General features: G+C 46.9%; 1 protein-coding gene across 1 annotated transcript in view; it reads right to left on the reverse strand.

The window, feature by feature from the left end:
• The window catches only part of itga8 (integrin, alpha 8), a 328,234-nt gene that overhangs the window by 218,074 nt on the left and 96,534 nt on the right, over nucleotides 1-13,626 (reverse strand). Inside the window, exon 14 of the mRNA XM_072508666.1 lies at nucleotides 3,460-3,505. Coding sequence (XP_072364767.1) covers nucleotides 3,460-3,505 — 46 coding nt within the window. The remainder of the gene's footprint in view (nucleotides 1-3,459; nucleotides 3,506-13,626) is intronic.

Consider the following 13,626-nt stretch of genomic DNA (forward strand, 5'->3'; position numbering starts at 1 on the left):
CTGGTGCAGCACCTTCTGACTCATGCCGAGCAAAAGTCCAATGCTGCTTACACTTCCACACGCTCCCTCATAGAATAGACCATTGGACTGCTGAAGGAGCGATTCAGATGCCTGGACCACTCAGGTGACTCACTGAAATACACAGCAACAAGGCTTTGCCCCATGATCGCAGTTTGCTGTGCCCTTCACAATCTGACAATATAAAGAGGTGAGCCTTTGACAGAGGGTGAACTGGAAGAGGATGAGAGCTCTTCCGAAGCCGAAGATTAGGAGGTGCATGAAGCCCACAGGGCTTATGCGTGCACTCATGTCATGGAGGAAGGAAGACGTGGGATATCTGCCAGTGTTACTTTATTGGCTGACAGATTCCAGGACAATTAAAATTAAGTGAGGTAATCTCAAAACATCTCCTATAGCCCTCCAAGCCATTTCTTGTTATCTCAGGAGATAGCCAAACCAATATTGAGAAAGCGAGTGCTGTATTCACACTGATGTTCTGACCTCATGATTCATTAGGATTTGAACTTAGATTTGGCCAACAGTGACCAGCTGATGCACTCACTCTGAGAACTTGAAGTCCACTGAGGAATGACAAGGATTTGAGGTAAGGCTTGACGCTTTCGACCCCATCTAAAGATGCAAACACTGCCGCGACGGAGATGCAGACCCGCTTAAGTTTCTCATCCTAAACTGGTTGCCTTGGTTTGGACACTAACCCTGATGCTGCTGATGAGCTGCCCTCAACCATTGTCCCTTGAGGAATAAGGGTTCAACCCCTTTACATCATATATTTCCAATAAAGATTTCTACACATAGAATCATAGAATTTACAGCGCAGAAGGAGGCCATTCGGCCTATCGAGTCTGCACCGGCCCTTGAAAGAGCACCCTACTTAAGCCCACACCTCCACCCCTATCCCCGTAACCCCACCTAACCTTTTTGAACACTAAGGGCAATTTAGCATGGCCAATCCACTTAACCTGCACATCTTTGGACTGTGGGAGGAAACCGGAGCACCCGGAGGAAACCCACGCAGACACTGGGAGAACGTGCAGATTCCACACAGACAGTGACCCAAGCCGGGAATCGAACCTGAGACCCTGGAGCTGTGAAGCAACTGTGCTAACCACTGTGCTATCGTGCTGCCCATCTTCCTGGCAGCACACATTGTCCAGAGACTGGTTGTACAGAGGGTGACAGCACATGAATGTTAACCTTAAAATGGAATCAGAGGATGGCTGAGACTCAAGATAAGAGGATTACAAATGGCAAAATCAAAACGCTTTCAGTTGACCAGAACATTCACATACTTATCCAATGAGTTTTAATAAGTGCAAATTATTTACAGTGATAACACACATTTAAAAAAAATAATTTAGAGTACCTAATTCATTTTTTCCAATTAAGGGGCAATTTAGCGTGGCCAATCCACCTACCCAGCACATCTTTGGGTTGTGGGGGCAAAACCCAAGCAAACACGTGGAGAATGTGCAAACCCCACACGGACAGTGACCGAGAGCCAGGATCGAACCTGGGACCTCGGCGCCGTGAGGCTGCAGGGCTAACCTATTGCGCCACCGTGCTGCCCCCAGTGATAACACACATGACAACCAGAGGTGATATCGATGTTTTTGAATTTTCCTAACCCTACCACTGCGCCGTGGTGCAGCCCCGATATCTACAGCAGAGGTGAAGGCAGCCTGCTGACTGCTACGTCCTGGGCTTGTGATGGCCTTGATGGATGTCCTCTGGTGTCCCGAGTCTTGGAGGGCCCCACTCTCATATGGGTCTTCTGCTTAGCGGCAGAACATCCTTGGTGGCCTGCGTGGCTGAAGGGAGTGCGTGCACAGGCCGAGGAATGTCTGAACAGCTGCACACCCTTGGAGTCCTGACTAGAGGCCCATGGGGTATCTGGCTGATGCTCATCCTCCCTTTGGATGCCAGAGGAGATGGGCCCGGGAGGAAGGTCAAGGTGCTTTGTCCCCATGTTGCCTACATCCTGATTGTGCCATGGAGTGCGTGGCTGAGTGAAAATCTGGCAGGAGTTGTTGGATCAAGGTCTCCATGGTGGTTGCCAACCTTCCTATGGTGGCCTCAAGGTGCTCGCATGTCAGACTCACAACATCAGACAGAATGGGGAGGGACTCCTCCATCATTTGCTACAGATTGCTGAGCGACTCTTGAAGCTCTGCCTGATGTTCCACTAGCTCCCTTTGCATCCCCAACACTGAGCTGACAGCCACTTCCAAAGGCTCAACATCTGACTAGTGTTGAGCAGGTGACTGGTCTCTAGCAGCGCTCTGGGTGCCTCTAACTGCTATGAGGTGTTCACCAAAAGGTGACCTTGAATCTAATCTAGAACTATGCCTCGCTGAGGTATGTATCTCTGCACTGGTGGAGTGTGCAGGTGAGCACTGTGATGATTCTTTGTGAGCCCTCTGCTCCTCAGATGTGCTCTGGGGGCTTGGAATGCTGCTCAGTTCCTTGGCTGGCTGAGATCTACTGGTGCCTACAAGAAAGAATATATAGTTTTAGTGGATGTGCTTAAGCTATTTCAGAATACCAATGATTAATTGTGATTGTCAAGATTTGATGAAATGTTGGAGCTGAGATCCTTACCAGGCTTTTGGGAGAAGCCAATCTCCCGTATCCCCACAGGAGTGATCCCTGTCCTCTCCAGCAAGGTCAGCTGTGGTCTCCTCAAATTCTGTCAGGGAAAGCAGAATTTAATTTAACGCTTCATTGACTTTACAATGTTGCTGCCAATGGCAATCCAAAGTGCTGTAAAGTAAATGAGGCTGTGCTGCTGCCTCAGGAGGCGTCAAGGTCCAGTCAAAAGTGAATTTTTTGTGTCAGATGTTACCGTCATGAACGGCAGCAGTGAAAGTCACCTTAGTCCCCGAAGACCATAGGCTGCTCCCCCCTTTTGAGAGCTGACTGGTAGTGATTTAACCTGTGGGTCACCACACCTCAAATGAGGGGGCGAGGTTGAGAAGACCATTTGTACCACATCCAATGGATAACCTCAGCCGGCACAGGAATTGAACCCGCGTTGTTGGTGTCGCTCTGCATCACAAAGATAGTTGACCGGCCATCCAGCCAATGGCAGATCTGTTATACCATGTTCACATGGCAGAAACAACTCTCTCTCTTCAGATAAGTGTCCATAAGAGGGTGCTGGTGACCATGGACTTCTATGTGTTGGGTCATGCTTACGCTTGGCAAGATACTGCAGTGGTTTGTCATTGCATTTTGCAGATTCTGGTTGACTAAGAGACTCTTACAGACAAATACGCTGCAAAAATCAATTTTCTAACTGTAAGAAGAGTTCAGGTTTGGTTGAGTTTTTAAAAAATAAGTGCTGTCAGCCGATCACAGCATTAAAACCGATTCAGCAATGATATCATTGTAGTTATAAATCCCACAAAAATGTAGCACTTACTCATTTTAGTCACTTACCTGTAAACCGCAACTTTACTAGCTCCAAAGGCACCGACTATCAGGTCTGCAAAATGATATAATATTTTAATCAGGCTGATATCTGACAAAAGTCCAGATAGTATCAAATTAAACACTTTTTCACCTTCAGCAGTATTCTATATTCAAAAGTGAAATGATGCAATAGTGTAACTGAAAATTCTGTTATGCTTTCTTCAATTCATATAAGTAAACCAAGGAAATGAGCTAAATGTGGGGACGATTTTCGAGTAATTGAATCAGGCAGCAGTCATGTGGGTGGTTTTGCATAGGATGCGGGTGGGGGGTAGGGGAGGGATGTCCAGGGCAATGTACCCTCTAATTTCTGTTTACTGTGCACTGCTCATGTGTTGCGTTACACATACACACATCATGGAGTGAATATTATGCCATTCTCTTTATTCCCTGCTTGGCACACTCCCAATTGCTTTGTGGCTGCCCACGCAACCTAGAGGGAACATTGGTGCAAAGTAGGTGCGCGACCAACCCAACCTCAGCATAGTGAGGCCCAGGGGTTTAAACTGCCCGACTAGTCAGAAGAACAGATTAAAATGGGAACCTGTGGGAAGACAGTGTGACCTCGACAAAGGGGAAAAAAACAGCACAAAAATGCAAATGCCATGGGGGCGATTCTCCAAAATGGAGACTAATTGTTCACGCCGTCGCGTTTCACGACGGCGCGAAACGGGCACGGGGACGACCAATTCTGTCCCCCACAGGGGGCCAGCACGGCGCTGGAGCAGTTCACGCCGCTCCAGCCTCCCTGAGAGGCAGACCCCATCGGAGGCCCCCCACGGTGAAGGAGCCTCGCCCCACAGGCCACCTCCCAACCCTTCGCGCAGAGTTCCCACCGGCAGCGACCAGGGGTGAACGGCGCCGGCGGGACTCTGCTTTATCCGCGCGGCCGCTCGGCCCATCCAGGCCAGAGAATCGGCGGCCCCGCCGATTCCAGCGGCCTGCGGCACATGGCGCCGATTCTCCGCGGTGCGGAGAATCGCGCGCCGCGTCAGGGCCTCCTGGCGCAGTTGCGGCGATTCTCCGGCCCGGCGCGGGGCTCGGAGAATCGCGCCCCATATTTTAGAAAGTTGAGGAGCATGATGGCTGTTGTGAGATTGAATAAACCATCGTGATCAATAAAATGATTTATTTTGTTAAGTCAGTTCAACGAACAGAAGACAAAACACACAGGTCTGATAAGATGGATGCTAGGTTCCTGAAGAAAATGCAAAGCAAAATCTAGAAGCCTTCAAGATTAGATTTCATGACTTTATTAAAGACGGATGTGCATAATTAGAGGACGAGAGAGTGACAAATGTAGAACCTATTTTTATAAAGGGCAATGGAGTTAATCTAGGTAATTAGTGGCTAGTTATCTTAATGTGTGTGGCAAGAAAAGATTTTATAATTTTTATTAGTATTAGTAACATATTCCGATAAAGAGAAAATAGATAGAAGCAGCCAACACAGATTTAAAAAGAAAAACGCATTTATACAGCGCCTTTCACAATCATAGGATATCCCAAAGTGTTTCATGGCCATGAAGTATTTTTGAAGTGTAGTCATTGTTGTAATGTAGGAAACGCAACAGCCTATTTGCACACAATAAACTTCTACAAACAGCAAAGCAATAAAGACCAGATAAGCCGTTCTTGTGATGTTGTTTGAAAGATAAATATAGGCCAGGACATCAGGGATAATTCCGCTATGTTATTCTTCAAAACAGTGTGACAAATCTATTACACCTTCCTGAGAGCTTCTGTCCAACACCTCATCCAAGAGACGGCACCACCAATAGTGCAATGTACCGACGACATGGAGTGCCAGCATTGTTTTTTGTGTTCAAGCCATGGGGCAGGGCTTGAGCCCAAGTATGCTACCAGCTGAGCCACAGCTGACCCATAAAGCAGTGACTGCTTGATAAATTTTAAAGAATTCTTTGATCACGTAATTGGTATACGAGGTGATGCATTGGATGTGGTGTACATGGACTTATCAGAAAGCCTTTGACAAGGTACTACATAAAAGAGTAAGAGGTTGGGAACTAGGAAAAGGATAACTAACTGGATTGAAAATTGGTTAGAAGGGAACAAACAGAGAAGGGAGCTGAGGTCTGGCAGGGGTGAATGGTGTTCTCCATGGTTCAGTTCTGAGATCATTTATGCTCACTAAATGTGTCAATAATTTGGTTAGGAGTGGTGCTGAAATTTGCAGCTGTTGTCAAGCTTGTTAATTCCTTAGAGACCAAAGTAAACTGTGACAATATACTGATAAGATGGGGGAATAAGCAAAAAGGTAGCAGACAGAAATAGAGAAGGTACATGCCGATTCAACCGATTTGTGGAACTGCAAATACAAATAAAGGCATTAAAATTATGCCCAGAAGTTAAGGGATAGAAGGTTAGAGGCATAGATACAAAATTAAATTTAACAGAGCATAAGAGAAATGTTGTAAACAGAGGATGAGGTTGTGGAATACCCTACTTCAGAGTTTGTTGTTCGAAGTTATTACAACATTGAAGATTTGTGGCTGGGTGAGGAAATGGGGTTGTAAGAATGTAGGAACCAGTAAACGTGATTAGAAATATTTCCTCATGTAGAGAGTAAACATCCTTATGTAGAAGTAAAAGTCAACATGGACTGATTGGGCCAGAAAACCTGTTTTCATATGGCATTTCTATGTAGAACAGCACTGGAATGGTCTTTACCAAAGTCACAAATGTGATTCTATATTCTTATCGTTTCTCATCCTTCTCAACCAGTTTGCAGATTTTAAGAGTTGACCACATCAGTCTCCTTTCATGCCTTTTGACTGTTGTCCAGTTATACTGTACTTGCCCAGACCTAATTATCCAGTCGTTGCCAGGGAATCACTTGTAATGGTATCGCTTCTCACCACTGCAGTTGAGTCCTCAAAGGATCTATCCTCACCCCCCCTCCTGTTTCTCATCCACATGCTGTCCCTCAGAAACATCATTCAAAAACACACCGTCTACAGTTTCTGCACTGCAATAACACCTAGCTCAACCTCACCACCAACTATCTCTTCCCCTCTGCTGCTTCTGATTTGTCTAAGTCCTATACTGGAGAAGCAGAAATTTCCTCCAGCTGAATATTTGGAAAGATTTTTGACGAACACTTATTCCTTATGGCACCTCTATTCCTGTCCCTGACTATTGTCTGAGGCTGAACCAGACTGTTCACATAATTGGCTTCCTATTTGACCCTGAGAAAACCCAGTGACACAAATCTGCACATCTCTGTGCATCAGCTTATCTGCTGCTGAAACCCATCCATGCCTTTTTGTCTCCAGGGTCAACTATTCCAAGGATCTCTTACATTGCTGAGAGTTCGAAAACCTTACAACCTCTGTAAATTTGAGCTCATTCAAATTTCTGCTGTCCATTTCCTAACTCACATCAGGACCCGTTCACTCATCACCCTACGCTCACATTGACTTCTGCTCTGAAATTTTAAAATTCCCATTATCATAGAATTTACAGTGCAGAAGGAGGCCATTCGGCCCATCGAGTCTGCACCGGCTCTTGGAAAGGGCACCCTACCCAAGATCACCACCTCCACCCTATCGCCATAACCCAGGAACCCCACCCAACACTAAGGGCAATTTTGGACACTAAGGGCAATTTAGCATGGCCAATCCACCTAACCTGCACATCTTTGGACTGTGGGAGGAAACCGGAGCACCCGGAGGAAACCCACGCACACACGGGGAGGATGTGCAGGCTCCGCACAGACAGTGACCCAAGCCGGAATCGAACCTAGGACGCTAGAGCTGTGAAGCAATTGTGCTATCCACAATGCTACCATGCTGCCCATCCTTGTTCTTAGACTTCTCCAGGCCTCACCCATTCCTATCTCTGTAATCTCCTACCACGTCCCTCCAAGATCTCTCCAATTCTGGCTTCTTGCACATTCCCAGTTTTAATCGCTGTACTTTGGTACCCGTTTCTTTTGCTGCATGGACTAACCTCTGGAATTTCAACGCTCCTCCTCCACCTACCTCCTCCTCCTCCACCTAATCGCTACAACTCCCCACCTTTCTATCTCTTTCTGTTGCTTTCAGACATTCCTTACAACCTACAACTTTGATTAACATTTGGTGACAAAAGGAAATCACAGCTGAAGCCAAAGGAGGGGAGGAGGGGGTGGGGGGAAGGAATAGAGGGGGGGGGGACAATGGGGAGAGGGAGGAGCTATAGACCGATCCAGAGGGCAGCGAAATGTACATAGGGTCAGTTAAACGAAGGATAAAATAAACCTCTCTGTACAATAGAGTAAATTAGTGCGGGCAAGAAAAATGTGATGTCTATATACAACTGTTTATAAATTTGAGAAATGCCAATAAAAAGATTAAAAAAAAACATTTGGTAACAATTCCTAATATCTCCTTATTTGGCTCAGAGCCAAATTTTGTTTTGCTAATGCTTGTCTGAAGCTCCTTGGCACATTTTATTACAATTTATCAAGGTGCCATATAAATGCAGATTGTTGTTGCGAGAGAAGAACAAAGATAGGTAGCTGTAAGGGTGCAAAGATAATCCACTGCTTGGGATGCTTTGGCTGTTGTTAGCCAGACAGCTAACAGTGGGATGGTGATGGAAGTCCCATGGAGCTGAACAACGTAAGAGAGGCATTGGATAATACCATCAACCATGTCAAAGTTACTAGACAAGTTACGGAGAGTGAGCAGAGGCAATGTCCTATGCTCACATTTGTGGCTCAGGTTAGGGTCCTTTCAGTGCTGTAGTGTGGGCAAGAGTTAGACTGTTCACATTCATATAGGATTAACTTTAAATTTATCTCATGTTATAGTCTGGTATGCACGGCATTGGTGACAAAACAAACAATGCAGTATATCTAATTCACAAATGATAACTCACCTATATATAATTTTATTTAAATTCGAAAAGCAGGGAGACTATTTGGAGTATTTGATCCTTTTCAAACAAAAATTATTTAATGCTTAAACTGAGTGTAAGTTTGACAATTGAATTTAGTATGTTTTATAAACAAAAAATCTGATGGGCTGAAAACCAAATGTAAGTTTGCGAAGAAGTTAAGGCTGAAGGAGTTAAAGGTCTTGTGTTTTCTGTAAGGCAGATTTTGTTTTAAGTATAGTGGGATTCCTGCTTCTCAGAGTGATACCTAGTTACGAAACAGGAATACAATACTTCTGTGTAACAGATGACAATCTATTTAACAAAGTCAGTCTTTAAAATCTCTTCTAACAGGATTACATTTGGCTAATTTAATTCCACAGAGTCAGTCACGTCTGGTTCTTCCATCTGTTATTCAGCTATAATGTCAAGTAAATCTGCTAATAAGAGACTAAAACAATTAAACAAAGCCTCTCCTAGGCATTTGTGTAACAAGATTATTCCTGTTTAAGTGAGATTTTTTACAGCAGCGAGGGAGAAGGGAAGAAGTCAGAAAAAGACAATGCTTCCAATTTGGGTACTGTATCCAATTACCAGTGGGGAAGTCTGTAAAAGTAATCTACAATGCTGGAACACAATCTCGTCTTTCTATTCCACAATGATTTTCTTCAATCCAATGTTTGAATTCTGACATCCATGTCATAAAAATAGCACAACTTGACCTGAACGCATTTTAAAGATCTGGGGCAAAATTCTCTGGAAATGGCGCGATGTCCGCGGACTGGCGCCCAAAACGGCGCAAATCAGACAGGCATCGCGCCGCCCCAAAGGTGCGGAATGCTCCGCATCTTTGGGGGCCGAGCCCCAACCTTGAGGGGCTAGGTCGGCGCCGGACGAATTTCCGCCCCACCAGCTGGCGGAAAAGGCATTTGGTGCCCCGCCAGCTGGCGCGGAAATGACATCTCCGGGCGGCGCATGCGCGGGAGCGTTAGCGGGCGCTGACAGCATTCCCGCGCATGCGCAGTGGAGGGAGTCTCTTCTGCCTCCGCCATGGTGGAGACCGTGGCGGAGGCGGAAGGGAAAGAGTGCCCCCACGACACAGGCCCGCCCGCGGATCGGTGGGCCCGCCCACGCCGCCTTGTCCCGCCGGTAAGGTAGGTGGTTTAATTTACGCCGGCGGGACAGGCATTTTAGCGGCGGGACTTCGGCCCATTCGGGCCAGAAAATCGAGCGGGGGGCCCCGCCAACCGGCGCGGCGCGATTCCCGCCCCCGCCGAATATCCGGTGCCGGAGACTTCGGCAACCGGGGGGGGCGGGATTCACGCCAGCCCCCGGCGATTCTCCGACCCGGCAGGGGGTCGGAGAATCTCGCCCCTGAAGTCATTCAATACAATTACAATTTTACCAACAGCAGCAGAATACAGGGACTTAAAACTTAATAAAATTCTCCCACCAAAAAAATCTGTTCCACAAAACCGAGGCTCAGCTTTCGGAAACACAAAAAGCTTTGGGCAGCTTTATCTCATTATCGTACCAAGCCACAATACTTTCGCTAATGCATAAAGGATGCTTAACGGAAATGACACTGAAGTAGTGTTGATGGTATCTGTCATCTGTTATTCTTTGATGTTGATCTGTTTTGAAAGCACCACCTCACCTTCGCTCACATTATACATTGGAGTGTCTGTTAATAGTTTAATTGTTTTTGTTATTTTATCAGCTTTCTTTTACACAGAGTGCTTCACATTATGCATGCAACATAATAGACCAGTGTAAGAGAAGTTATCAGTTGAATATTATTTGCAGTGGCAGAATTAAGCTGGTGGAGAACTGACAGTTTTTTTTGTTGGTTGGTGGTTCTTCCTTGTGACATGAATCAGAGGACAATGTTGCAGCATTTGTCCAATGCAGGCGCATACTGTTGTCTCGGTTTCTGATTTGCTCCAGAGGCCAACAATAATTCTATTGGCACAATACTAGACAACGACCTCTAACGTTTTGATCGATTAGTCAAACAGGTGGACACTACCTGCCCACTTGTCAAGTTAGCACTAAATCTAAATTGCTTTCTGCAGCTTTGAAGATTCCAGTTTCTCCCACTCCACTCATCTCTCTGTCGGCAGGGACATATGGGGCTAGATTTTGATCTTCACAGCCAGAGCATAATCCAGTAGAGTCCGCTTGCCCTTTCTAGAACCGGTCTCATTTTCATTTTACTGAAATTGAGCAAGTTCTCGAAAGGGCAGGCAATCTGCTCTGCCAGATAACTGTTCAGGTGGTGAAGATGATAACCAGTCCTATACATCCCTGGAGAAAAGGAGATGAATGGAGTTAGAGAAACACATCTGTCTTTGAATCCTCTATTGCAATATTCCATATATATGTTCTAACTTTGCCTGCCTGTTTGCAGGAAACAGGGAGCACTCTCAGTTCCATATCTAATCAATCCATCTCCTTAATCGCACAGCACAGCACAGTGGGCTAAACAGCTGGCATGTAATGCAGAACAATGCCAGAAGAATCAATTCCCGTACCGGCCTCCCCGAACAGGTGCCGGAATGTGGCGACTAGGGGCTTTTCACAGTAACTTAATTGAAGCCTACTTGTGACAATAAGCGATTATTATCATCCCTTTCTCCTCGATATTGGAACCTGTGTAGGTGTTGCTTGTACTCTCATCCTCACAATGAGGATTTCATTAATTGCTTCACATGGTTGATTTCCAACTCATTCATTTCCTTCCTGGAATTCTACCTCTATCTCTGGTGATGGGCTTTTTATAGTTGTCCATTCTAAGCCCACGAACTCCCGCAACCACCTGGATTATGCATCTTTCCACATCACCTCCAGTAAGGCCTCTATCCATTTTTCACAGTTTTCCACCTGTCTAACTAACTATATACACCAATGATTCTAGGGGCTAGATTCTCCAACCCCCCGCCGGGTCGGAGAATCGCCGGGGGCTGGCGTGAATCCCGCCCCCGCCGGGTGCCGAATTCTCCGGCACCGGATATTCGGCAGGGGCGTGGAATTGCGCCACGCCGTTTGGCGGGCCCCCCCCCCCCACGATTCTCCGGCCCGGATGGGCCGAAGTACCGCCGCTAAAATGCCTGTCCCGCCGGTGTAGATTAAACAACCTACCTTACCGGCGGGACAAGGCGGCGCGGGCGGGCTCCGGGGTCCTGGGGGGGGCGCGGGGCGATCTGTGGGGTGCCCCCACGGTGGCCTGGCCCGCGATCGGGGCCCACCGATCCACGGGCGGGCCTGTGCCGTGGGGGCACTCTTTCCCTTCCGCCTTCTCCACGGACTCCACCATGGCGGAGGTGGAAGAGACTCCCTCCACTGCGCATGCGCGGGAATGCCGTCAGCGGCCGCTAACGCTCCCGCGCATGCGCCGCCCGGAGATGTCATTTCCGTGCCAGCTGGCGGGGCACCAAAGGCCTTCTCCGCCAGCTGGCGGGGCGGAAATTTGTCCGACGCGGGCCTAGCCCCTTAAGGTTGGGGCTCGGCCCCCCAAGATGCGGAGCATTCCGTACCTTTGGGGCGTGTGATGCCCGATTGATTTGTGCCGTTTTGGGAGCCAGTCGGCGGACATTGCGCCGATACCGGAGAATTTCGCCCCAGTTTCTGCACCAGAGCTTCTGAAATGTCATTGTTTCCTCGGCCAAGATTTCCTCAAGGGTTCATGATGGAACCAATGATCAGATCTGGCTGCAGTTCTCACTTTTCCCTTCCCGCCCTCTCGAGCTTCCTTTCTCTCATCTTCAACACCTCCAATTTGCATATTTACCACATCATGTCCCATCATTTTGATTTCAACATGAAGCGGGGGTTTCTACTTCTCTCCAGTCTCTGCTCTCCAGTTGATAGCTTCTGGAGTGAAGATTTCCCTCACCATCAAATTCAAGCTTAAACTTCTCCAAGCATTTAATTATGCAATTGCAGCAGCTTCAATACTCATCAAGTTACCTCGTGTAGCGTTGTCCAGGGCCTCAAACACTCCTCCCATGTGAGACTACAATTTATGTGCATTTCCATCAAACCAGTATAACATATTCAACATCCACTTTGGACACCCCTTTGTATTAGGGGTGACAAAGTGCTGTGTAAACATGTCTGTTCTGTTTGTAAATGTGGCCTTAATATCCCTTGGTCTCCACATGAATTCTCTTTCCGCAGCAGCCTTTCCATTTTGACATCCTATCCTGCTCCAACCTAGCTCAAAGGGAGCTTTAAAAACAATGACTGAGAAATTCGACAACGGAAGCAAAGTCAGGATTGCCTGTTCATGTCTGTGTGATGCCTCAGCCAAATTGGAACGAAAGTCTAATTTCAATGCAACCAGTGAACCGCAGGCACCAAGCAGGTGCTGTACTGCAATGAACAGGACCCAAAAAGAGGTAGCCAGCAGTTTGGGAGAGGAGGTAGTCCTGGAGCAGAGCAGCAAGCAGAGTTTTTTTCCTCAAGGAGGACCGTGCCTCGCAACAAATAAGAACTAAACATTTTCTGGGCGTTCCTTCTGATTGGCTAACAAATGCCATTTTTGCCAGCATCCTCGTACCCCACAAAAGAATAAATAAATATATCTCTGTAGTAAGGACTGCTCGTTAGATCATTCAGTGACTGATACAACAAGGAGGCCTGTGCAAGGCGCAAGGTCTGGCAATATGTGCCTCTATTTTGCAATCACTGTTCTTTAATTGGTATAAACAATGTTTAGCTTATTTACAACTAGTTTGAATGGGCCCACTTACAGTCCACTTTAATACTGTGTCAGGTGGATTTTGGGCTGATGTGCCCACCTCAATTTCCAACTATCTGCATTTCAGACACAAATAGGCCACAGCAGAATATGTCTTCCAGGTCTCAGGCTCGAGTTAACCACTGCATTATGTACAGACTTCTGTGATCCATCTTTGTGGCTGCAATGAGTGTGTGATAAGTAGGGTGTTTAAAAACAGCTCCAGCTGTCAGGCGCATTAGCGCTAACTCCGGCCCCATTCGTTGAAACACCTGCTGGGCTGGGAATTGCTCAAAATTCACGCCGGCAGAGTGCTGGTCCATTAGCATGTCCTGACTCGCTTTCCGAATAGCACCCCCAATGGGAACGCGAATTGCACGCAATTCAGACCCGGCGGCAACACTTAGGGCAGGATTCTCCATTTCGGAGACTTATCTCCCGCTAGAACTGAATTGCACCTGATTTGCACTCACCCTAGGAAACTAACTATAATGTTGATAAACATTCAGCTAT

The sequence above is a fragment of the Scyliorhinus torazame genome, chromosome 6 (assembly GCF_047496885.1).
Source record: "Scyliorhinus torazame isolate Kashiwa2021f chromosome 6, sScyTor2.1, whole genome shotgun sequence".
Classification (NCBI taxonomy): Eukaryota; Metazoa; Chordata; class Chondrichthyes; order Carcharhiniformes; family Scyliorhinidae; genus Scyliorhinus; species Scyliorhinus torazame.